Genomic DNA, 25682 nt, shown 5'->3' on the forward strand with positions numbered 1-25682 from the left:
CACGTTGATGAAATGCAGAGGTTCACCATCCAGGCGCACAGCCAGATGGAGCAGGCGGCCGGGCTCGACATCCTGAGCTTTTACCATTTCCGGCTGGAAGGTCGAGGCCAACAGGATCGCCACCCCGCTAGAGCTGGAGCTGAGGTGGCTCATGTATACCCCTCCCTGCCACTCCAGGGGCCAAGCGGACTCGTCCCCCGGGATGGTATGGGTTCCCTACAGGAAACTCACCGTATATCTCCCATCGCTGAAGACTGCGAGAGTGTTTTATCTTCGGAGAGAACCATTGTTACCATTAAAATTGAGACCAGCTACAGTGAGCTTCATGTTGGGAGCAGACTGGGCCTCAGCACCAGTACCCTTCCCAGTGAGAGTGGAGGCGCCCTCAGTCGCACTATCCAGAAAGAATGCAAGAATGCTCTTTTCTTTCCGGGCCCGAGTGGTGCCAACGCCACCCTGTAACCCACCGTCTCCCGAAGGAACGAGGCTGCTTCCCACTCTGATGTCCCTCACCAGGTCATCCAGAAAGGATTTCAGCTGCCGCCTGTCATTCCCCGACACAGCATTCCTCTTCCCCTTCCCCTTCCGTCTGAGGATGACTCACAGGGACTTCACCAGCCTCGGCATGCTAGACCAGCGAAGCGAGGTTAGTTTAGGCCGATGCTTTGCACCCTCAGAGGTGAGGATGAACTCTCTGAACTCCTTCACAGGTATAATTGAGGATTTCTCAGGAGGGGTGAGGATGTCCATTGTCTCGCTATCAAAAGAGTCTCCCTCCAACCCCTCACTGCAGACAGATTCCCCATCTTCCTCCTCGTGTGTTCTAATATGTGGCAATCTTATCCACAGTTGCGACGATGGAGGGAAAACCCCCAGATACTCCCTGCAGGCCATTAGTTGATGGGGTCGGCATGCAGGTTATATCACCCTCCCCAGGAGACAAGTATGAAGGGGACCCCAGCAGCTCTGGTCCAAGGAATTCACCGGCAGCCTGATGCTGACAGTGAGAGAGTTTGGTCTCCTCTCCGCTCATACTGTTTAATACACTTGCCTCCAGGGAGGCGCTTACTGCTAAGTCCTGGGTGGAGGGCTCCAGGTCTGTTTTAGCTGTGCAAATCGGCCTAGCACTAGCTACCTGCACAACCACTCCACCTACCACAGGACTGGTGACTATGTCTGGGGATTCAGGGTTAGACACAACCTCCACCCGGATTCCCACCCCTTTCTGGGACTCCCCCGCATCTACATTCCCTGCCCTCTTGGGGGAACATTCCCTTCTCCTCTTCAAGCCGGAGGATCACACAGATGCGGGATTCACCGATGGAGTGTTACTCTCCGCTTCCATCACCCCGCCCGACTGTGCACTTCCCCGAGCCTCCTGCTCCACTTCAGGGCAAATGGGTGTGAGCTCTGCGGTCTCGGGGGCCGACTTCTTCATGTGTTTGGATTTCTTCCTCACTTTCCTTCCCCGCACAGGCTCCACCCCGTCCCTCGCCTGAACCTCCCTGCACGTAGCCTCAGGATCACCCACCTGATCCACAGGGGTAGGAGCAGAGACTGGAACAGACGTGGGAATAGGGACAGGGGTAGAGACAGGGTCAGGGGTAGGAGCAGAGACTGGAACAGACGTAGGAATAGGGACAGGGTAGAGACGGGGCAGGGGCAGGAGCAGGGGCCGGCACAGGGGTAGGAATGGGGACAGGGATAGAGACAGGGTCAGGGGCCGGCACAGGTGTAGGAGCAGGAATGGGATCGGGGCAGAGCTAGCAGGGGCACTAGGTCCCTCCGAAAGTGCCCCACCTCCCCGCACGCATGGCACCGTGGGTGCTCAGAGCTCCAATACACCTGATAATCTACCCCCCTCGTGCCGGACACTAAACCGGCCCTCAACTTCGTCCTCCTTTTCCAGCTTCACGAATACCTTTCGCCGGAAAGAGATTACGGTACGGAGGGTGCGCCTCCTGAATTTGTGCCTGATGGCAGTTATTTCTGACCGTACTTGCCCCAAGCGTGCCAGTGCGGGAAGCAGGTCCTCATTGGGGATGAAAGGCCTTACGTTACCGAGGACGATGCGTTGCGTGGGAGCTGTCACCAGCTCCATCTGTAAAAAGATGTTTTCACCCGTGATCCCCCTACTGAGGGCCTGATGCACCAACTCATCATTCCTCAGGTAAAACACCGCCTTCCCGAACTCTTTCTCAGTGGCCAAAACACCATCTCTCCCCAACAAGCCCTCCATAGCCTCCGCGCACTTTTCCAGGGTAGTTCCAGTTCGCAAAATACATTGCACCCCGCGTTCAACTTTCACCGACCGAAACAGGGCGTTGTCCGATGCTGGAGAGGCAGCCGCCTTTGCATAACTCCCCGAAGGCCCGTGACTCCCTGTAGACCAGTCCGGCATATTACTTCTGTGTCCGAATCGAGAATGATACGGTGGTGGTGCTGCTTATAAAGTCCTGGAGTGAGTTGAGTAACTGGCCGGAAAAGTTTGTACTCGACAGTACCTTGCTGGCTCAGTGCCAGAAATTCCAACGCCAGGAAAGGCTCCGTTAGTCCTGCAGAACTTCCAGGCCGTGAGAGGTCGAGACGGCTCAAACGATGTTTCGGCGCCTGCACCAAACGAGAGTCACGACGATAAAGATGGAAGGAGGTTGTCCCGATGTCAGTGGGGGAACGACAGCGTTTGTCTCCGGTTTTTGGAGCGACCCGGCTTCCCGGCGAGTTGCCAGCGGCCATAGCCCGGAGCTACGCAGTTCGCAGCCGTCAACGGACCCCGACCAAACTGGCAGAAAAACTCCAAACGAAGCTTCCACACTAAACCAGCCGCTCACTTAGAGACATTTCGAACCACATCTCCAAACTATCTCACGAGCTTAATACAGAAGCACATTCAGAACAGCTGTGTCTGACCACGGGAGGTTGTGATGGGACGGTGTGGAGGGAGATTCACTCTGTGTCTGACCCCGGGAGGTTGTGATGGGACGGTGTGGAGGGAGATTCACTCTGTGTCTGACCCCGGGAGGGTGTGATGGGACGGTGTGGAGGGAGCTTCACTCTGTGTGTGACCTCGGGAGTGTGTGATAGGATGATGTGGAGGGAGATTCTCTCTGTGTCTTACCCCGGGAATGTGTGATGGGACGGTGGAGGGAGCTTCACTCTGTGTCTGACCCTGGGAGTGTGTGATGGGATGATGTGGAGGGAGAATCACTCTATGTCTTACCCCGGGAATGTGTGATGGGACGGTGCGGAGGGAGCTTCACTCTGTGTCTGACCCTGGGAGTGTGTGATGTGACGGTGTGGAGGGAGATTCACTCTGTGTCTGACCCCGGGAGTGTGTGATGGGACGGTGTGGAGGGAGATTCACTCTGTGTCTGACCCCGGGAGTGTGTGATAGGACGGTGTGGAGGGAAATTCACTCTGTGTCTGACCCCGGGAGTGTGTGATGGGACGGTGTGGAGGGAGATTCACTCTGTGTCTGACCCCGGGAGTGTGTGATGGGATGATGCAGAGAGAGATTCACTCTGTGTCTGACCCTGGGAGTGTGTGATGGGACGATGTGGAGGGAAATTCACTCTGTGTCTGACCTCGGGAGTGTGTGATGGGACGGTGTGGAGGGAGATTCACTCTGTGTCTGACCCTGGGAGTGTGTGATGGGACGGTGTGGAGGGAAATGATGTATGGACACTGAACATTAATATTTTGCGCGACAGGATGGAATCAGTTAGCCAGGAAGGGGGTTGGGTGGAGATGAGATCCTGGGCATCTGACCTCCCTCAGCCTGGAGCTGAGACGCTACTGTGTCAGTGTGAGGAGCTCCGACCCACTGTTGCAGTGCACAGGGTGCGGGGGGCAGCAGAAACCTCAAATAAAACTCGAGTCCGGCACCAGGACGGGAAGTTACAGCGGTTTATTGATTTCATCATGACAAATGTAAATTAAACAATGTGTGAGCTACTGGCGTGCGGGAATAAATAAGCTGCTCCCGACTCACTCACAGTCACACACAATTAACTGACCGGCGACAACGAGGGACCGGTTGAATAATCAGTCCGGTTTCTCACCGTCACTCTGCATCGGGGAACCGATGATTATAAAATCACACTTCAGGGCCGTGTCCGGGATCACTGCCGAGATATCTGTCATTTTAACATCATTATATCGGCCGAATGCACCGTCCTCAGCAAAGGGAGCAAACGGATTCTTTCCCGGGATAATCCCTCCCCGGGACACTGGTGTCTCAGACTTAGCACCGGCCCCCGGGCTCTTTCTGTCTGTGTAATTCCCCGGTGTGTTACTTGGGGAGTCTCGAACCCTTACAGCCGGTGGAATCTGCGACACCGGACAACAGGCGGAAATACGTCACTGCGGGACCGCTTGCCATGCCACTGAGCGCGAGACTGGATCCAGTTCCGTTAAAACCGTTTGGAATTACACTCGGCGCGCGGCCATTAAAGTTAAGGGCGGCCGTTAAAGGGGAGGGCGAGGAATCGGCCACATGTCCACATTCACAGGATCCATACTCTCAGGCCGGGTCTGGGTTCCTGCAGAGATCTCAGTTCATTCTTCCCGATTTCACTGAACGGATTCCCCCAGAGCCTGAAACAGATGGGAGAATAAAAATGAAGTAAAGTGATTACACAACAGTGTCAGTAACAGGGGATAGGGGTTAATATTTTAACAAAACCCACAGGCAAATATCACCAGATCTGCTGATATTTTATCATATTAAACATTAACACAAACACTCACATGATCCACTCTAGACTCGGTAGGGTCAGTATGAGGCGGCTGAGAATGGGGACAGATCGGTCTGTCAGTGAGTTTAATCCCAGTTCCAGCTCCATCAGAGATCGTTTTGTACTGAGAGCGGAGACGAGATCCTCGGCACCAGAGTCTGTGAGACCGACATTCCTCAGCCTGGAGTTGAGAGAGAGTGAGGGTGATGGACACAGAGAGAGAGAGAGAGAGAGAGAGAGAGAGAGACAGGAAGACGGTATAAATCCCCGGCGTTTATCAGTATAATTACTGATCACATTAATGTTCAATGTCAGACACTCTGTGACTATAAAAACTATCTCCCACAGTCTGATACTTACTCCAGTTTCTGTATTTTACACTCCGGGTTCCTCAGAGCCGCAGACAGCAGTTTCACTCCGGAATCTCCCAGTTTATTAGAACCCAGGTCCAGCTCCGTCAGTGATGGGTTTATACCGAGAGCGGAGGCGAGATCCTCGGCACCAGAATCTGTGAGACCGAGCTCACTCAGCCTGGAGATGAGAGAGAGTGAGGGTGAAGGACACAGAGAGACAGGAGACGGTACAAATCCCCAGTGTTTATCAGTAACACAATTACTGATTTTTTTTTCCCTTCAGCACGACTGCGCAAGTCGGCCAGTGAGAACAGCCAGAAGAGTTTAAAAGGAAGACAGATTTACAGAGCGAGCGTCAGAGGAGCGGGAGACAGAGTAGGAAGGCTTTGGCTGAACGGGGCTTCGGCGATAAAGGGTCGAGGCGAAGTAGCAAGTATTTGTGTGAGGCTGATTCACTGTGCTCGTTGTCAGATATGGGAGGTCCCGAACAACCATATCTGCACCAGGTGCGCCGAGCGCACCAGGGAACGCGTATAGGGAACTGGAGTCACAACTCGATGACATTCGGCTGGTCAGGGAGAGTGAGGAGGTGATAGAAAGGAGCCACAGGCAGGTGGTCACAACGGGGCCACGGGAGTCAGAGAAGTGAATAACGGTGAGGAGAGGGAAGGGCAAGAAATAGGCACTAGAGAGTACCCCTGTGTTTGTTCCTCTTAACGATAACTATTCCTGTTTGAATACTGTTGGGAGAGGGGAGACGGCCTACCTCGGGGAAGTAACAGTGGTCGCGCCTCTGGCACAGAGCCTGCCCCTGTGGCTCAGAAGGGCAGGGAAAGGAAGAGAATGGCAGTAGTGATAGGGGAATCTATAGTTCGGGCGTCAAACAGGGGATTCTGTGGATGGAAGAAAGAAACGCGGATGGTAGTTTGCCTTCCAGGTACCAGGGTCCGGGATGTTTCTGATCACGCCCACAATATCCTGAAGTGGGAAGGAGAACCGCCAGAGGTCGTGGTACATTCTGGTACCAATGACGTAGGTAGGAAAAGGGAAGAGGTCCTGAAAAAAAGACTACAGGACGTTAGGATGGAAGTTGAGAAGCAGGACCACAAAGGTAGTAATCTCGTTCCACGTGACAGTGAGAATAGAAATACAATGAGGCGGAGCATTTGCGTGGCTGAGGGATTGGAGCAGGGGGCAGGGATTCAGATTTCTGGATCATTGGGACCTCTTCCGGGGCAGGAGTGACCTGTACAAAAATGACGGTTTGCACTTGAATCCCAGGAAGGCCAATATCCTGGCGGGGAGGTTTGATAAGGCTACTGGGGAGAGTTTAAACTTGAATTGTTGGGGTGTGGGAACCGAATTGAAGTGACGGAGGAAAAGGAGGTTGTCTCACAAATAGAGAACGTTTGGAGACAGAGAAGGGGCGCGCTCAGTCCGATGGTTTGAGATGTGCCTATTTTATTGCGAGGAGTAACATGAATAAAGCGGGTGAGCTTAGAGCGTGGATCGGCACTTAGAGCTATGATGTGGTGGCCATTACAGAGATTTAGATGGTTCAGGGACAGGAATGGTTACTTCAAGTACCGGGTTTTAAATGTTTCAGAAAGGACAGGGAGGGAGGCAGAAGAGGTGGCGGTGTGGCACTGTTGATCAGAGATAGTGTCACAGCTACGGAAAAGGAGGAGGTCCTGGAGGGATTGTCCACAGAGTTTCTGTGAGTTGCAGTTAGGAATAGGAAGGGGTCAATAACCCTACTGGGTGTTTTTATAGACCACCCAACGGTAACAGGGACATCGAGGAGCAGATAGGGTGACAGATTGTTGAGGTGTGAGAATTTAATTTCTCAAATATTGATTGGCATCTCCCTAGAGTGAGGGGTTTAGATGGGGTGGAGTGAGTTAGGCGTTTTCAGGAAGGTTTCCTGACACAATATGTAGATAAGCCTACAAGAGGGGAAGCTGTACTTGATCTGCTATTGGGAAATGAACCTGGTCAGGTGTCAGGTGTCTCAGTGGGAGAGCATTTTGGAGATAGTGATCACAATTCTATCTCTTTTACCATAGTTTTGGACAGGGATAGGAACAGGCAAACTAGGGAAACCTTTAATTGGAGTAAGGGAAACTATGAGGCTATCAGGCTGGAACTTTAAGCATAAATTGGAAACAGATGTTCTCAGGGAAACGTACTGAACAAATTTAGAAAATGTTCAGGGGATATTTGCGTGGGGTTCTGAGTAGGTACGTTCCAATGAGACATGGAAAGGATGGGAGGGTACAAGATCCGTGGTGCACAAAGGCCGTTGTAAATCTAGTCAAGGAGAAAAGAAGAGCTTCCGAAAGGTTCAAAAAACTAGATAATGATATGAATCTGGAAGATTATAAGGCTAGCAGGAAGGAGCTTAAGAATGAAGTTCGGAGAGCTAGAAGAGGCCAAGAGAAGGCCTTGGCGGTCAAGATTAAGGAACACCCTAAGGCATTCAACAAGTATGTGAAGAGCAAGAGGATAAGATGTGAGAGAACAGGACCAATCAAGTGTGACAATGGAAACGTGCGTATGGAACCGGAGGAAATAGTGGAGGTACTTAATGAATCATTTGCTTCAGTATTCACGACGGAATAGGATTTTGGCGATTGCAGCGATGACTTTCAGCGGATGAAACGCTTGAGCATGTAAATATTAAGAAAGGAGATCCGCTGCAACCTTTGGAAAGCATAAGTCACCGGGACTAGTGTGGGAGGCGAGAGAGGAGATTGCTGAGCCTCGGGCGATGATCTTTGCATCATCAGTGAGGATGGGAGAGTTTGCGGAGGAATGGAGGGTTGAGGATGTTGTTCCCTTATTAAAGAAAGGGAGTAGGGATAACCCAGGAAATTATAGACTAGTCAGTCTTAATTCAGTGGTTGGTAAGTTGATGGAGAGGATCCTGAGAGGTAGGATTTATGCACATCTGGAGAGGAAAATTATGATTAGGAATAGTTTGCATGGCTTTGTGAAAGGCAGGTCGTGCCTTATGAGCCTGATTGAATTTTTGAGGATGCAACTAAACACATTGATGAATGTAGAGCCGTAGATATAGTGTATATGGATTTTAGCAAGGCATTTGATAAGGTACCCCATGCAAGGCTTATTGAGAAAGTAAGGAGTCATGAGATCCAAGGGGACATTGCTTTGTGAATCCAGAAATGGTTTGCCCACAGAAGAAAAAGAGTGGTTGTAGATGGGTCCTATTCAGCATGGAGGCCGGCGACCAGTGGTGTGCCTTGGGAATCTGTTCTGGGACCCTTACTCTTTGTGATTTTTATAAATGATCTGGATGATGAAGTGGAGGGATGGGTTAATAAATTTGAAGATGACACAGATTTTGGAGGTGTTGTGGATTGTGTGGAGGGCTGTCAGAGGCTACAACGGGACATTGATAGGGTGCAGAACTGGGCTGAGAATTGGCAGATGGAGTTCAATCCAGATAAGTGTGAGGTGGTTCATTTTGGTAGGTCAAATATGATGGCAGAATATAGTATTAATGGTAAGACTATTGGCAGTGTGGAGGATTAGAGGGATCTTGGGGTTCGAGACCATAGGTCACTCAAAGCTGCTACGCTGGTTGACTCTGTGGTTAAGAAGGCACGGGGCATTGGCCTTCATCAATCATGGGATTGTGTTTAAGAGCCGAGAGGTAGTGAGGTAATAATGTTGCAGCTATATAGGATGCTGGTCCGACCCCACTAGGAATACTGTGCTCAATTCTGGTCACTTCTCTTTAGGAAGGACGTGGAAACCATAGAAAGGGTGCAGAAGAGATTTACAAGGATGTTGCCTGGACTGGGGAGCATACCTTATGAGAATAGGTTGAGTGAACTCAGCCTTTTCTCCTTGAAGTGAAAGAGGATGAGAGGTGACCTGATAGAGGTGTATAAGATGATGACAGGCATTGATCATGTGGATAATCAAAGGCTTTTCCCCAGGGCTCAAATGGCTAGCACGAGAGGGCATATTTTAAGGTGCTTGGGACCTTAAGGTACAGAGAAGCTGTCAGGGGTAAGTTCTTGTTGTTGTTCTTTTTACGCAGAGTGTGGAACGGGCTGCCGGCGGCGGTGATAGAGGCGGAAACCATAGGGTCTTTTAAGAGACTCCTGGATGGCTACATGCAGCTTAGAAAAATGGAGGGCTATGGGTAAAGGCTAGGTAGTTCTAAGGTAGAGACATGTTCAGCACAGCTTGGTGGGACGGCGGGCCTGTATTGTGCTGTATGTTTTCTATGTTCCTATGTTTCTTCTGATCACATTAATGTTCAGTGTCAGACACCTGATGACTTTAAACACAATCTCCCACAGTCTGGTACTTACAGCAGTTTCTGTATTTTACACTCTGGGTTCCTCAGAGCCGCAGACACCAGTTTCACTCCTGAATCTTCCAGTTCATTACCACTTAGGTCCAGCTCCATCAGTGATTGGTTTGTACTGAGAACGGAGGCGAGATCTTCGGCACCAGAATCTGTGAGACCGACATTTCGTAGCCTGGAGATGAGAGAGAGTGAGGGCGAAGGACACAGAGAGACGGGAGACGGTACAACTCCCCGGTGTTTATCCGTAACACAATTACTGATCACTTTAATGTTCAGTGTCAAACACCCAGTGATTGTAAACACAATCTCCCACAGTCCGGTACTTACCACAGTTTCTGTATTTTACACTCCGGGTTCTTCAGAGCCGCAGACACCAGTTTCACTCCTGAATCTCCCAGTTTATTCCGCCCAAGCCTAAACACAAACAAACAAATTGATGAACAAAGTGATACAAACCGTGGGTCTGAGGGAATTTCTCTCACTCGGATATTTCAGGAAACATTAAACCCTTCTGTATATCACTGATCGGAGTTCCCATCACCGTCAATGTCCCTCACTGCCCAGCTCCAGGGTATTCACCGAATATCAGTAATTTTGTCTGTCGGTGTGACTCTGTCAGCTTCACATATTCTATCTTATTCCCCGATGGTTAGAAAATTGTTCCTGATGTGAGAGGAGGGTTGAATGGTGAGACAAAGTCTGAGGAAGATTTGTGAATGGGGAAATGTTGGTGGGAATCCACCTGAGTAAAAGGGAGGATGGTGATTGAGGAAGAGGTATACCAGAGAGTTCCCACAGGAGGAAGAGGGATGGGGAAGAGAGGTCCCACAGGAGGAAGGAGGATGGGGATGAGAGATCCCACAGGAGGAAGGAGGATGGGGAAGAGAGATCCCACAGGAGGAAGGGGGATAGGGAAGAGAGGTCCCACAGGAGGAAGGAGGATGGGGAAGAGAGACCCCACAGGAGGAAGGGGGATAGGGAAGAGAGATCCCACAGGGGGAAGGGGGATGGGGAAGAGAGATCCCACAGGAGGAAAGAGGATGGGGAAGAGAGATCCCACAGGAGGAAGGGGGATAGGGAAGAGAGATCCCACAGGGGGAAGGGGGATGGGGAAGAGAGATCCCACAGGAGGATACCGATAGGAAAAGATAATCCAACAAGACGAGGGATTTCAGAAATAGATTGTGCGGGAGGGGTGTGTCTGAACTGAGTTCCACAACCGGGAGAGGAGATGCGCCCATGGGATTTGCGTAACTGGTAGTGAGCACAGTCACACCGGTGGACTGATGGTGATAGTCACACACGGGGAAGGGAACGTGAGGACAATCTCACAACGGTATTTCTTTCTTTCTCACTGGGACAGTCTGCTGATGGTCTGGTGTCCCTCACGGGGAAGGGGGTGTGAATCTCTGACCCACCTGCTGTAGTCAGTGTCGGTTTGGGTGTCAGTAACAGTGAGAAGGAACATTGTCAATGGACGTGTCACAGGCAGCGAGAAACACGGCCATTCCTGTGATTTACTACCATTAAACCAATGGCCGTTGTTCACTGATCTGATGAAGTCTCCAACATCCCTTCACAAGGAACCACAGAACCCTCCCGTCCTTGCGGAATTACTGACCGATCCCCTGGGCATTTGTCACAATTCTTCACAATCTGATTTACTACAGTTTTACCCAAATTTATTTTCATTGAAACAACACAGTGGAACAGTTTCACAGTTCCGAGTAAGAGATAAATCAAGTTACCCCAACTCCTGGAACTTGTGCAGCCCGGGTCCCAGACGCTGGATTCCTTCACACTGAATGCGGCAGTCCTCCAGGTCGAGGTGTTTTATTGTATCACAGAGTCCGATGACATGAGACAGAACCACGCAGTCAATCGGGGTCAGTGTCATTTTCCTAAATGAAATTGTTTCCACAGAACCCAGTGCGGCCTGAGCCAGTCCACGATTCTGAGACTCAAACAGGTAGTGCAATGTGTTCAAGAGGCTCCTTTTACCAGTTTCACACCTCGTGTTTCCGCTCTGGCGTTTAACCTCCTCCTTCACCCAATCAATCACCCGGCAGGTTGTTTGATGAGGAAATGGACCCAGAAGCTCCTCCAGGCCCCGAGCTGTCATTGGGGAGGAGAGTCCAGCTACAAAACGGAGAAATACCTCAAAGCGCCCATCTGTCGTGTTGTGGGCTTCAGTGAGGGTTATCAGGATATCCCCGGGATGTGGATTCAGGAATTGTGCGACTGCAGCTACAAACTCTTGGATGATGAAGTGTGGGTATGTATACACCACGCTCCGGGCAGAATCCACTCCCCCCAAATGCTCCATCAGGAACCCGGACAGGAACTGTGAAGGCTGCAGATTGTAGCTAATCATATCTAGATCTGTAAACACAATATTCCTCTCGGACACTCCTCTGAAGGCCATCTGACCAACCCTGAGTAACACATCACGGGGATTCTCAATCTCACGGCCGTGGTTTTTCAGAATGTTGTAAATATAGTAGGAGTACAGTTGGGTGTTGGTCTTGGGAACTCGCTGTGGGTCCCTGACTCTTTGTGTGAAGAATGGGCCCAGTGCCAGAGCGAGGATCCAGCAGAAGGAGGGGTTGTAGCTCATAGTGTACAGGATCTCGTTCTCCTTCACGTGTTTGAAAACAGCTGCTGCCACCGTCTGATCTTCAAAATGTCTGATGAAATATTCCTTCCGTTCCTCACCATCAAATCCTAGGATTTCAGCCCAGACACCGATCTCCGCCTTTTCCAATAAATGTAACGCCGTGGGGCGGGTGGTCACCAGCACTGAACACCCTGGGAGCAGCTTGCCCTGGATTAAACTGTACACAATGTCATACACTTCACACCACCACTCGGGATCTGGGCACTGGTGCTTGGGTTCTGTATCTCTCCGACTGTCAGCAAAATCGATTTTGTGTTTGAATTCATCCAAACCATCGAATATAAACAGCAATCCCTCTGGGTTCTTCCAGACCTCTCTCAGGAAATTCCCAAAGTAAGGATACTGATCCAGCATCAGTTCCCTCAGGTTTATTCTGCTTTTAATGGCGTTTAAATTCCGGAATTTGAAACTGAAGACAAACTGGAACTGTTGGTATATTTTCCCCGTGGCCCAGTCATAAACAATCTTTTGTACCATTGTTGTTTTCCCAATCCCCGGGACTCCGGCCACTGTTGCTGAACATCCCGAAGTTGATCGTGTGAAGAATCCTTTCATTTTGTCCCGAAAACTATGTGAGTAACTATTCTGAAATAGATGAGCAATCCAGATTTTCTCCAGGTCTCCGCGGAGATGTTTCTCTCTCCAGTCCTTGTTGTCTCTGCCTCTTGCCAGCAGCTCATGTTCCGCCAGTCTCCGATCTCGATCAGAAGAAATGACCGTGAGCTCAGCGTATCGATCAACCAGCTGGAAAACCTTCACCTTCTCCCTCATCAGGATCGTGTTCACTCTCAGTGTTTCAGTTTGTGCCCGCAGAGTCTCCTTGTGTTTCTGTTGAACATCTTCCATGGGAACAGACAGTGGACAAACTGTTAGATGCCTCAACTCAGAACTCAGTATTTAAGCACACAAGAGTTATCTCAAAGATATTTCATTAATGGATTCATCAATGGATGTTTGTACAGTACAGTAAATTTGATTAACAGACCCCTGACTGGACAGAGAGGCCTGGTCCAGATAAACAGCAGATCATCACATTTCCACATTAACTGTTTGTGAAGGTCAGTATTTCCCTGGTAGTTTACTGACCCCCAACTGTCCCGTACTGGACAAACTCCCACTACTTTAACAGCTATCATTTTTTCCTGTGGAAGAAACTTTTAATCCCCAGTGTTGATGTGGCGTATGGAGATAGAGAAGAGAGTAGTGGGCATTCTGTCAAAGGAACAGGTCGGGGAATCACAGCTCCCCCTCCCCTCTCACCGTCACTGATTCAAAATACAAAGAAGTAACTTTGCGCATCAGCACGTGAACTGTGGGCGGGTGGTTGTGGTGTGTGGTATCTCAAAGTGTGTTCGAATGCTGTCATGGGTGTCTGGGCTCTCACAGTGTGTCAGGAACTTGTCAGGGGTGTGTGGTGTCTCACAATGTGTCAGGAACCCGTCAGGGGTGTGTGGTGTCTCACAATGTGTCAGGAACCCGTCAGGGTTCTGTGGGGTCTCACAGTGTGTCAGCATCCTGTCAGATGTGTCTAGCGTCTCACAGTGTGTCAGGACTCTGTCAGGGTTGTGTGGGGTCTCACAGTGTGTCAGGACCCTGTCAGGGGTGTGTGGCGTCACACAATGTGTCAGGATCCCATCAGGGTTGTGTGGGGTCTCACAGTGTGTCAGCATCCTGTCAGATGTGTCTAGCGTCTCACAGTGTTTCAGGAACCTGTCAGGAGTGTGTGGGGTCTCACAGTGTGTCAGGACCCTGTCGGAGGGGTGTGGGGTCTCACAGTGTGTCAGGAGCCTGTCAGGGATGTGTGGGCTCTAACAGTGTGTCGGGACCCTGTCAGGAAGTGTGCGGTAGGACAATGCGTCAGGACGCTGCCAGAGATGTGTGGGGTGTTACAGTATTTCAGGACCCTAACAGGGATGTGTGGTGTCTCGCAGTTTGTCATGACCCTGCCTGGCGTGTGTGAGGTCTCCCATTGTGTCAGGAACCTGTCAGATGTGTGTGGGGTCTCCCAGTGTGTCAGGACCCTGTCACGACTGCGTAGGGTCTGACTGTGTGTTAACAACCTGCCAGGGTTGTGAGTGGTCTCACATTGTGTCGTGACCCTGTCCGGTGCGTGTTCGGGTCTCACAGTCTGTCAGGACCCTGTCAGGGAGTGTGTGGGCTCTCCAGTCAACGTATTCAGGTGAAACAGGGAGTGTAGGAAAACATTGAAATATTTACTTCAGAGAATGTGACAATGGTAGAAATAATGTTCTTCAATAATCAGGGAGAAAGTTTGTTCTGTGTTCAGAAATTGATGTGGGCATTTCTCTACCGTAACTGTTCCCTCCGCAAAATGCATGAGGAACATTGAAGAACAGGTTTGCAGGGAAATTGTACAGATTTTCCAAATCCTTAGTGCAGGGAAATGGAGCCTGAATGTGGACTGGAAACGCATTAACAGAGGTGACAGAAACGCGAGCAGTTTGAAAACTTCCTCTGGTACCATTTGAAAATTAAAATTAACATCTTTGGAATTTGTTCTTGGAAATGAGACAGGCTGAATGAGGGTTGTGGCCTAGGTTCTTCATATTTCTGTTCAAGGGCTTCGAGTTATCAGGTAAAACATGGGCTACTGTAAGATGTAGTGAGTTTCTTATCCAGACGGTAACAGTTTAATTAATTGCAGATTATTTAGAGATATTTTCAGTCCTTTCCACCTAAGTCTAAGGAGCTGGTGGTGGACCTGAGGAGGGCTAAGGCACCGGTGACACCTGCTTCCATCCAAGAGATCAGTGTGGGCATGATGGAGGATAACAAATACCTGTGGATACGAATTGACAATAAACAGGACTGATTAAAGAACACTGAGGCTGTCTACAAGAAGGGTCAGAGCCGTCTCTATTTCCTGAGGAGACTGAGGTCCTTTAACATCTGCCGGCCGATGCTGAGGATGTTCTACGAGTCTGTGGTTGCCAGTGCTATCATGTTTGCTGTTGTGTGCTGGGGCAGCAGGCTGAGGGTAGCAGACACCAACAGAAACAAATAACTCATTTGTAAAGCCAGTGATGTTGTGGGGGTGGAACTGGACTCTCTGACGGTGGTGTCTGAAAAGAGGATGCTGTCCAAGTTGCATGCCATCTTAGCCAATTACTCCCATCCACTCCATAAGGTACTGGTTAGGCACAGGAGTACATTCAGCCAGAGACTCATTCCACCGAGATGTAACACTGAACGTCATAGGAAATCATTCCTGCTTGTGGCCATCAAACTTTACAACTCCTCCCACGGAGGGTCAGACACCCTGAGCCAATAGGCTTGTCCTGAACTTATTTCCACTTAGCATGATTAACATATTAGTATTTAATTATTTATGGTTTTATATTGCTATATTTCTTCACTATTCTTGGTTGGTGCTGCTGTAACGAAACCCAGTTTCAGTCGGGATCAATAAAGTATGTCTGTCTGTCTGTCTGCCAGTCTGTCTGTCTGTCTGTCTGTCTGTCTGTCTGTCTGTCTGTCTTCCTTCCTACAATCCCACAACCCTCGGTTTCTCTGTCCTAATTCTCATCTCTCACCCTTCCACAGTGTCCCTCAAACATCACATCAATTTTAGCTTCTGTGGACTGAGCTGAGGATTTTGTCCCCCATCACGCCCTCACTAACACTGTCTCCTGATGGTATTCCCAGGATTATTGCCTGGGAAATTAAAGTGGATAACTTTAACAGTGTTAGCAGTAAGGGGGTGAAGATGTGAATATAGTTGATTTCATATGCTGCTTTGGGGTTGGACAGACGAGTTGGGGTGTTATCTGCTTTTCTCATTAAATTATCATTGTTATTCTGTGATGAGAATTTCAATGGACTCCCGGTTCTAAAAATAATTTCCTGAAGGATCTGAGGGAATTAAGATGAGGGCTGTATCGGGGGTTGGGTGGTTGTAGGGAAATGATTTCACCTTTCAGAATAAGACATTTCCCATAATTTCGGTCCTCAGATTGCCCTCTTCTCCATTTTGACTTGGGTGGAGGGATTTGTAGCTGCGGGACACAGAGAGGAGTGACCCCTTTCAGCAAAGCCCCCATCTTTCTGCGTTGTTCCTCATGCTGTCCTGTGAAATCTCTCCCTCCATCAAACATTTTTCGCTGTGTCTCACTGTACTCTGTATCACGGTGGAACATTTACCTGATCAAGTCCCCTTGGCTCAACAACGACATGACCCTACATAATATCAACCTTCGGTGGAAACAGCGGTTTCTTCACTTACCTTTCAGCTCACTGGGAATCTCCGGTACGGGTCGATGGACCGGAACACAACCTGTTCAGATTTAAACAATTTGACACGTTTCAATTCCTCAAATTATAAGTACGTAATTTTAACCCAAAATTAAATTAATCTGTCCTACTATCTCACCATGTTCCTGTATCTCTTTCAGTATTTTGTCCAACTTTGGGACACCAATCCGCATTTTGACAAAGGTTTCCCACATCACCCTCTGGGCGCGGGAGCCTTTCTCCATCACCAGGCTCAGGAGGAGTTTAGAACTGTCCGCCCGCTCTCCCTTATCAGCGAGATCAGAGATTTTCTGTGAAGAGTAATGGTGAACATATTGGGGACTGACAGATTCACACAGAGAATGAGAAGTAAATGATGTGCTCTGTAACGGGATCACACTGAGCAGTCACCCGGACGGGTGCTGATCCTGTCTGGAGATGGACTGTACATTCTGAGTGCAGAGCACACGGAGGGACATTTACCGTGAACCTGGTCCAACAGTCAATGAGATCCTGGCTGGTCTGTGACCGCTTCATTGACGTGGCTCCAAATCCATAAATAATCCCTCACCGGATTTGACAGTGTAAAACAGAAATCAGAAAGTAACGATCACAATTGAAGAAATAATTCAGGAAGGTTTTTATAACAGCGTGAACAGTCATAGGGAATTTGCAGAAAAGATGATGTGATTCATCTCCTCCGTCCGCCAGTGTCCAACATGACAGCGGATTACCGGCTGACACCTGATGCCTTTCCTTTGCCTTTTCCAGTGGAGGTTTATTCAGTGATTACACATTACAACATGGCAGTATTCCCCGATCCACACTGTTTGTAGTTACAGATTGTAACACAATCATCTCCACCCAGAACAGAACACACTCGAGCTCCTGTGGCACCCACAGATGTTGTCCCAGTTCTCACTCTCGTCCTTCCGTCATGCTGCACGATCTTTCCAAAATAATACTTCCCGTCATATTTCCATTTAATACTGTAAGCCCACACAACTGTTACCTGCTCAACTCACTCTGAACATCGAGCTGCTACCCACCAGTCCACGGGGTCTTTTCACCCCTTTCTATCACTGGTTCAGATTAACATTTTTGTGATTGTATGCACGGTATTTATTTCACAGTTGTTCCTTTATCTAATTTACTATCCGATGAGTGACAGTTCCGACACCCATCAGTCCGGTGATGTGTGAAAATTCAAACCCATTCTCCCTCCCACTCACCCGATGTTCCTCTCCACTGAACTGATTCTCGGCCGTTAACGCCAGGCTCACTCCGTGCACCCCTCCTTCCATCGCCTGCTCCAGCCTGTCCCGGTAGAAGTCCGTCAACTGCAGCAGCTGGAAATCATCCCAGCTTGCCAGGAGCTCGGTGATCGCTGAGCTCGGACCTGTGAAGGAAAATGAGGAGCATTAAAGACATTGCTGACACTATGGTGGGCCGCAACATTCTCTCTGGAACATAAAGATAGTGCGGCAGGTGACCAAACACAGTCCAAAATATATATGGTAGTTTGAGAGGAGTCTGGAGAGGGGTTCAAAGAGGGAGGGGTGATAGAGATCCAGTGGTTGGGGGGTGGTGGGGTGAGCCAGATGTGGGGGTGAAGGAGGACACAGAGAGGGAGAGAGAGAGAGAGAGGTAGTGGAGGGGGAAGGGAAGGGTGGGGAAAGATGGTGAGGATACGGGGAAGGGAGGGGTGGGGAGAGGGAGAGGAGAAAATTTCTCTGCTGCTTTCACAAATATTTTGTGAAGTGCCGACACTGCATTAAACCCAGAATCAGAGTCAAGGCAATTGCCGACATACCTGTGACCTCTCTTGATGTTGACGTCACTGGAACTCCTCCACTACCCGTCCCTTCAGCCATGTTGAGGACAGTTGTCGTGAGATTTTGCTGCTCTGTAACAAACAACATTAACAGTAGAGCGTCAGGCATTAATTGAAGTATAAAGGAGAACACCTTTTTGTTTTCAAGCAGAACGACACATTTCCAAACATCTTGTGCCTATCCACTGACGACTTGATACGACCTAATCTACCTGCGCCCATCCAACCACAGTCACACAATACCCATTTCCCCTCTGTCCCTGCATTGTTCTCCTTTCCAGGATTCCCTGGAGTATCTACTCGCGGTATTGCAGGCAACTCCCTTTTTAAAAACAAACTTGTGTACTGAACCGTGAGTGATGTGTCAATGGAAAGGCGAGGCAGATTGAGCAGACAGCGCCCACTGCTTTGGTCCTCCTACCACTGGTGGCGCTATGGGAAGTAATGGACAACTGACACAGCAGTGTGGGCTGAAATATTTTTGCTGACCAGTAGGACATCTATTCCTCGAATCAGTGAGTAATAGTTTTCTCAGTCACACCTGATTCTCACCTTCCCCTTTCAGCATCGCCTGGCATTGACACCTATGGCAATGTATGGTTAGAGTCTACATAGAAACGCTCTGACATCCTGAACAATGCAGTCCCGCCCATAGCATCGCGGCATCTTGTCCAGAAACACGACATTTTCTCTGGCAGGATTTTAAGATCATTATTAGCACTTAATCTCCGGTCAAGTTTTATTTACGCATTCATCTGGCTATTACCAAATAGTTACATGGCACCTTGTTGAACACAATGTCGGTCCACCATGCAACAAAAACAGCAAACTGGCAAAAACAGTTTAACAATAACTAAAACAAAATGCTTGAATTATTGAACAAGACAGACAGTACGTTGATACCTCAGATTGAAGACCGTGTGCTCAAAGCTGAGCCTATCTGTAGCAGCCATGTATCTGCTCTCTGTCTGTGTTGTATTCTGTGTTGCGTATTTATGATTTTCTTATGATCCGGAGTGGGGTAGGGCGGGGTAAAAGTGAAGGGAGTCAGTTACATATTTGTGCTTTGTTCACAGCTGGGAACTGACGGATGTCATATCTTTTATTATTATCAACGCAAATACACTGAACTTACACTTGGGTAGACTTCAGTTTCATCGCTACAAGATTGTATGTTTGCTGATTTCTAATAAAGGATCGAACACACCAACCTTTACAATCACCCACTTTTACAATCAATATTGGAGCTAATGGCACGTCATACAAATATAACAAATCTGTGGGGGTCGCCAACAATGACAATTTGGTTTGGCTATACCCTCAACAAATGTTTCTCAATCTGACGATTATTTTAAATATAAGACCTTAAGATACAAGAGCAGAAGTAGGACATTCAATTCATCCAGTGTGCACCGCATTCAATCATAGACTGATCTAATTCTTCCAGTCATCCCCACTCCCTTCCCTTCTCCCACGTACCCTTTGATGCCCTGGCTAATCAACAGCATAAATATCTCTGCCATAAAATACACCCAATGACTTGGCATCCGCAGCCGTTCGTGGCAACAATTTCAATAGATTTACAACCCTTTAACTACAGTAATTTCTTCGCATCTCAGTTTTAAATGGACGTCCTGCTATCCTGAAGATGGGCCCTCTTGTCCTAGAATCCCCTATCATGGAAATCGTTCTCGTGCATCTTCTCTGAACCCTCTGCAATGTCAGTATATCCTTTCTAAAATAAGGAGCCCAAAATCACGAGTATCTTATAGAGGCTCAACATCACATCCCTGCTGTGATATTCTATACCTCTAGAAATGAATGCTAACATTGCATTTGCCTTCTTCACCACCGACTCAACCCGGAGGTTAAAGGATGCTCGGCTTCATTAACAGGGGGATTGAGTTCAAGAGTAGAGAGTTCACGTTGCAACTCTACAAATCTCTGGTGGGACCGCACTTAAGACTATTGTGTTCAATTCTGGTCACCTCATTATAGGAAAGATGTGGAAGCTATGGAGAGGGTGCGGAGGAAATTTACCAGGATGTTGCCTGGTTTGGAGAACAAGTCAAATGAAGCAATATTAGCAGAGCTGGGACTTTTCTCTTTGGAGCGTAGGGGACGTGATAGAGGTCTACAAGATTATGAGAGGCATAGATAGGGTGGATAGTCAGTACCTGTTTCCCAGGGCACCAATAGCAAACACCAGAGGGCAGATGTACAAAATTAAAGGAGGGAAGTTTAGGGGAGACATCAGAGGCAAGTTTTTTTTACACAGAGTGTTGTGAGTGCCTGGAATGAATTGCGAAGGATGGTGGTGGAGGCTAAAACATTAGGGGTATTTAAGAGCCTCTTGGACAGGCACATGGATGAAAGCAAAATGGGGTAGTGTGAGTTTAGTACTTTTTTAATGATTACATGGGTCGGCACAACATGGAGAGCTGAAGGGCCTGTACTGTGCTGTAGTGTTCTATGGTTCTATGGTTCTCAAATAGCAGGGTTATGCATCCGGGGCTGTCAAATGAAGTTTAGGACTGCGTAAAAGCCAAGGAAAGGGCACACATTGTCACAAAATTGAGTGGGAAGTTTTATGATTGGGAAGCTTTTAAAATCTAACAAAAGGAAACTATTAAAAAGATTTAAGAAGGGATGAAGGCAAAAGAAAGGGAATTATAGGCCAGTTAGCAAACATCAGTGGTTTGGAAAGTATTGGAATCTATTACTAAGGATGAGGTTTCGAGGTACTTGGAGACCAATGATAAAATAAGTGAAAGCCAGCTGGTTTCTATCAAGAGAAATCTTGCCTGCCAAATCTGTTAGAGATATTAGAGGAAGTAACAAGCAGGGAGAACAGGTTGAGTCTGTAGTAAAGAAGCCAAATGCAAACACTGTGTGTCAGGATCTTGCTAGTGACGTGTGGGATCTCACAGTGTGTCATGATCCTGCCAGAGGCTTGTGGGGTCTCACAGTGTGTATGGATCCTGCTAGGGGCCTGTTGGTGTCTCACAGTCTGCCAGGACCCTGCTGAGAGCGTGTCGGCTCTCTATTCAATGTATTCGGGTGAAATAGGGAGCTTAGGAAAACACTGATTGTTGAAATAGTTATTTTAGAGATTGTTACAGTGGTAGAAATGCTGTTTCTCAATAATCAGGGAGAGAATCTGTATTGCATTCAGAAATGGGTGTGGGAATTTCACTGCCATGTCTGTTCCTTCAGCAAACAACATGAAGAACAGTGAAGAAATTTGCAGGCAATCTGTAGACAGGTATTGTAGAACTGTATAAATTATAGAGGGATTAACGATGGACTGGTCGTTTCAGAGAGAGAGAGAGAGCTTCGCACAGGTCGGGGAGAATAGTTTTAAAAAAGAGCGCATTAGAATAGTGGGCATGACTGCGAGGCCAGTTTTCTGTTCTGGGTGCCAGATGTGGGATGTCCGGGATACCTCCAGCCTCCCTGAAGGCCACCTCTGCGCCAGGTGCATCGAGCTGCAGTTCGCTGACATTCGGCTTGTCAAGGAGCGTGAGGAGGTGATAGAAATGAGCTACTGATAGGTAGTCACCCCGGGACCACAGGAGGCAGATAAGTGGGTGACCATCAGGAGAGGGAAGGGAGGGCGTTAGGTAGTGGAGGGCACCCCATGTGGCTGTCCCCCTTAACAATAAGTGCTCCATCTTACCTGGGGGAAGCAACAGTTGCCGTGCCTCTAGCACTGAGTCTAGCCCTGTGGCTCAGACGGGTAGAGAACGGAAGGGGAGGGCAGTGGTAAGAGGGAAATCTATAGTTAAGGGGGACAGACGAAGGACGCAGGACACAACCAAGGATGGCAGTTTGCCTCCCAGGTGCCAGGGTTCGTGTGTTTCTGAGCGACTCCACAATATTCTGAAAAGGAGGGTGAACAGCTAGAGGTGTACATATTGGTAACAATGAGATAGGTAGAAAAAGCGTGAGGTCCTGAAAGCAGAATAGACGGGGCTAGGAAGGAAGCTAAGAAGCAGGACCTCAAAGGTAGTAAACTCGGGACTGCTGTCTGTGCCACTCGACAGTGATTATAGGAATAGTATGAGCTGGAAGATAAATTCGTGGCTGAAGGATTGGAGAAGGGGCAGGGATTAAAATTTTTGGATCATTCGGACTTCTCCTGGGGCGGCGTGACCTGTACAAAAAGAACGGGTTCCACTTGAATACGAGGGAGACAAATATCCTGGCGGGGAGGTTTGCTAATTCTGTAGGGAAGGGGTTAAACTAGATTTGCAAGGGTTTGGAACTGAAGTGAACAGGCAAAGGATAGGGTAGTTAGAGCACAAGTAGAGACAGCTCGTAGGGAGTTTGTGAGGAAGGATAGTCTAATGGTTTGAGAGGTGTCTATTTTAATGCAAGGATTATCATAAACAAGGCCCATGAACAGGAGTTACAGGGAGGTCGACACCCCTAAGAGTCAGGAGACAGTTCGCTGGGTGACAGGAGGGAAGGGGATTAGACAGAATGAGCAGAGCACACCTGTGGCCGCTCCCATCAATAATAAGTATACCGTTTTGGATACTGTTGGTGGGGACGACCTACCAGGGACAAATTGCACTGGTTATCTCTGGCACAGAGACTGGACCCTCAGCTAACAAGGGAAGGGGGGAAAGAGGGGAGAAGTAGTCATTGGGGATTCGACAGCTAGGGGACAGATAAGAGGTTCTGTGGCAGAGATAGAGAATCCCGGATGGTCTGTTGCCTCCCTGGTGCCAGGGTCCGCAATATCTCTGATCGAGTTCTCAGTATTTTCAAGAGGGAGGGTGAGCAGCCGGATGTCATGGTCCATGTAGGGTCGAATAACGTGGGTAGGAAGAGTGAGGAGGTATCCTGCTATCCTGAAAGGTGAGTTTAGGGAGCAAGGTGCCAAGTTAATGGACAGGACCTCCAGGATAGCAAACTCAAGATTGCTATCAGTGCCACGTGCAGGTGGGTTTAGAAATAGTAAGATAGTGCAGATCAACACGTGGCTGAAGGCATGGTGCCGGAGGGAGGGCTTCAAATTTATAGATAATTGGGCAGTTTTCCAGGGAAGGTGGGATCTGTTCCGGCGGGACGGTTTACATCTGAACTGGAGGGGGACAACTATTCTTCCAGGTAGGTTTGCTAGAGAACCTCCAGTGGAATTAAACGAGATACAAGGGGGGAGGGGAACCAGAGTATAGGAACAGATGTATGGGAGAAGGAAGAAAAAGAAGATAATGAAGTTGTTTGCACCTTTAGTGCTAACCAGAGAGTAAGAGGTGGAGAATTTCTTAAATGTTTTTATTTTAATGCTAGGAGCATTGTAAGAAAGTTGGATGAGCTTAGAGCATGGATTGATACCTGGAAATATGATGCTGTAGCTATCAGTGAAACATGGCTGCTGGAGGGGTGTGATTGGCAATTAAATATTCCTGGATTTCATTGCTTCAGGTGTGATAGTATCAGAGGGACAAGAGGGGGAGGTGTTGCGTTGCTTGACAGAGAAAATATTACAGCGGTGCTCTGGCAGGATAGATTAGAGGGGTCATCCAGGGAGCCTATTTGGGTGGAATTGAGGAATGGGAAAGGTGTAGTAACACTTATAGGGGTGTATTATAAACCACCAAATTGGGAACGAGAATTGGAGGAGCAAATTTGTAAGGAGATAGCAGATATTTGTAGTAAGCACAGGGTTGTGATTGTGGGAGATTTTAATTTTCCACACATTACTTGGGAAGCCCGTTCTGTAAAATGGCTTGATGGTTTGGAGTTTGTAAAATGTGTGCAGGATAGCTTTTTGCAGCAATACATAGAGGTACCAACTAGAGAAGAGCAGTGATATATCTCCTGTTACGGAATGAAATAGGTCAGGTGACCGAGGTATGTGTTGGGGAGCACTTCCGGCCCAGTGATCACAATGTAATTGGTTTCAATATAATTATGGAGAAGGATAGAACTGGACCCAGGGTTGAGATTTTTGATTGGAGAAAGGCTAACATTAAGGAGATGCAAAAGGATTTAGAAGGAGTGGATTGGGAAAATTTGTTTTATGGGAAGGATGTAATGGAGAAATGGTGGTCATTTAAACGTGAAATTTTGAGGGTACAGAATCTTTATGTTCCTGTTAGGTTGAAAGGAAAGGTTATAAATTTGAGAGAGCCATGGTTTTCAAGGGATATTGGAAACTTGGTTCGGATAAAGAGAGATCAACAATAGATATAGGCAGCATGGAATAAATGAGCTGCTCGAGGAATATAAAGAATGTAAAAAGAACTTTAAGGAAGAAGTTAGAAAAACTAAAAGAAGATACGAGATTGTTTTGGCAAATAAGGTGAAAATAAATCCAAAGGGTTTCTACAGTTTTATTAATAGCAAAACGATACGGAGGGATAAAATTGGTCCCTTAGAGAATCAGAGTGGACAGCTATGTGTGGAGCCAAAAGAGATGGGGGCGATTTTGAACAATTATTTTTCTTCGGTATTCACTAAGGAGAAGGACAGCTGCACCCGGTGCATCGAGACGCAACTCCAAAGCAACCGTGTTAGGGCACTGGAGATTCTGCTCGATGACCGTCGTCTGGTCAGGGAGAGTGAGGAGGTCATAGAGAGGAGTTATAGGCAGGTGGTCACTCCGGGGCCACGGGGGACAGAGAAATGGGTCACAGTCAGGAGAGGGAAGGGGAAGAGTCAGGTACTAAAGAGTACACCTGTGGCTGTACCCCTTGCAGGACAATAAGCAGTCCTGTTTGAGTACTGTTGGGGGGGGGGGGCAGTCTACCTGGGGGAAGCGACAGTGACCGTGCCTCTGTCAGAAAGTTTGGCCCTGTGGCTCAGAAGGGTAGGGAAAGGAAGAGGAAGGCAGTAGTGATAGGGGACTGTAGTCGGGGGGGGGGGGGGGGGAGGGGTCAGACAGGCAATTCTGTGGACGCAGGAAAGACATTCAGATGGTAGTTTGCCCCCCAGGTGCCAGGGTCCGGGATGTTTGTGATGGCGTCGAAGATATCCTGCGGTGGGAGGGAGAACAGCCAGAGGTCATGGTACATATTGTTTCCAATGGCATAGATAGGAAAAGGGAAGAAGTCCTGAAAGAAGACTACAGGGCGTTAGGAAGGAAGTTGAAAAGCAGGACCTGAAAGGTAGTAATCTCGGGATTATTGCCTGTGCCACGCGACAATGAGAATAGGAATAGAATGAGGTGGAGGATAAATGCGTGGCTGAGGGATTGGAGCAGGAGGCAGGGATTCAGATTTCTGGATCATTGGGACCTCTTTTGGAGCAGGTGTGACCTGTACAAAAATGACGGGTTGCACTTGAATCCCAAGGGGACCAATATCCTGACAGGAAGATTTGCTAAGGCTAATGGGGAGAGTTTAAACTAGAATTGCTGGGGGGAGGGAACCAAATTGATGTGATGGAGGAGGGGAAGGTTGGCTCATGAACAGAGAGAATTTGGAGACTGTGAAAGGGAGGGTATGCAGGTGATAGAGAAGGGAGGCACTCA

At 48.5% G+C, this 25682-nt stretch overlaps 2 protein-coding genes across 2 annotated transcripts; both read right to left on the reverse strand.

Annotated features, from left to right (window-relative positions):
- Positions 1–3772: 3772 nt before the first annotated feature.
- On the reverse strand, positions 3773–11759 carry LOC140721079 (ribonuclease inhibitor-like). The gene is made up of 6 exons (XM_073035947.1): positions 11183–11759; positions 9762–9848; positions 9436–9606; positions 5097–5267; positions 4750–4917; positions 3773–4596 (listed from the first exon to the last, which is right to left on the reverse strand). The coding sequence occupies exons 1-6, from the start codon at positions 11554–11556 to the stop codon at positions 4506–4508; spliced, it is 1062 nt and encodes a 353-aa protein (XP_072892048.1). The 5' UTR covers positions 11557–11759; the 3' UTR covers positions 3773–4505.
- A 932-nt stretch (positions 11760–12691) lies between these two features.
- On the reverse strand, positions 12692–18764 carry LOC140721110 (uncharacterized). The gene is made up of 7 exons (XM_073035974.1): positions 18749–18764; positions 18176–18268; positions 17595–17761; positions 16502–16673; positions 16355–16405; positions 12774–12950; positions 12692–12696 (listed from the first exon to the last, which is right to left on the reverse strand). Exons 1-7 carry the CDS (start codon positions 18762–18764, stop codon positions 12692–12694), a joined length of 681 nt encoding a protein of 226 aa, XP_072892075.1.
- Between the last annotated feature and the right edge of the window lie 6918 nt (positions 18765–25682).

This window comes from Hemitrygon akajei, unplaced genomic scaffold, assembly GCF_048418815.1.
Source record: "Hemitrygon akajei unplaced genomic scaffold, sHemAka1.3 Scf000050, whole genome shotgun sequence".
Taxonomy (NCBI): Eukaryota; Metazoa; Chordata; class Chondrichthyes; order Myliobatiformes; family Dasyatidae; genus Hemitrygon; species Hemitrygon akajei.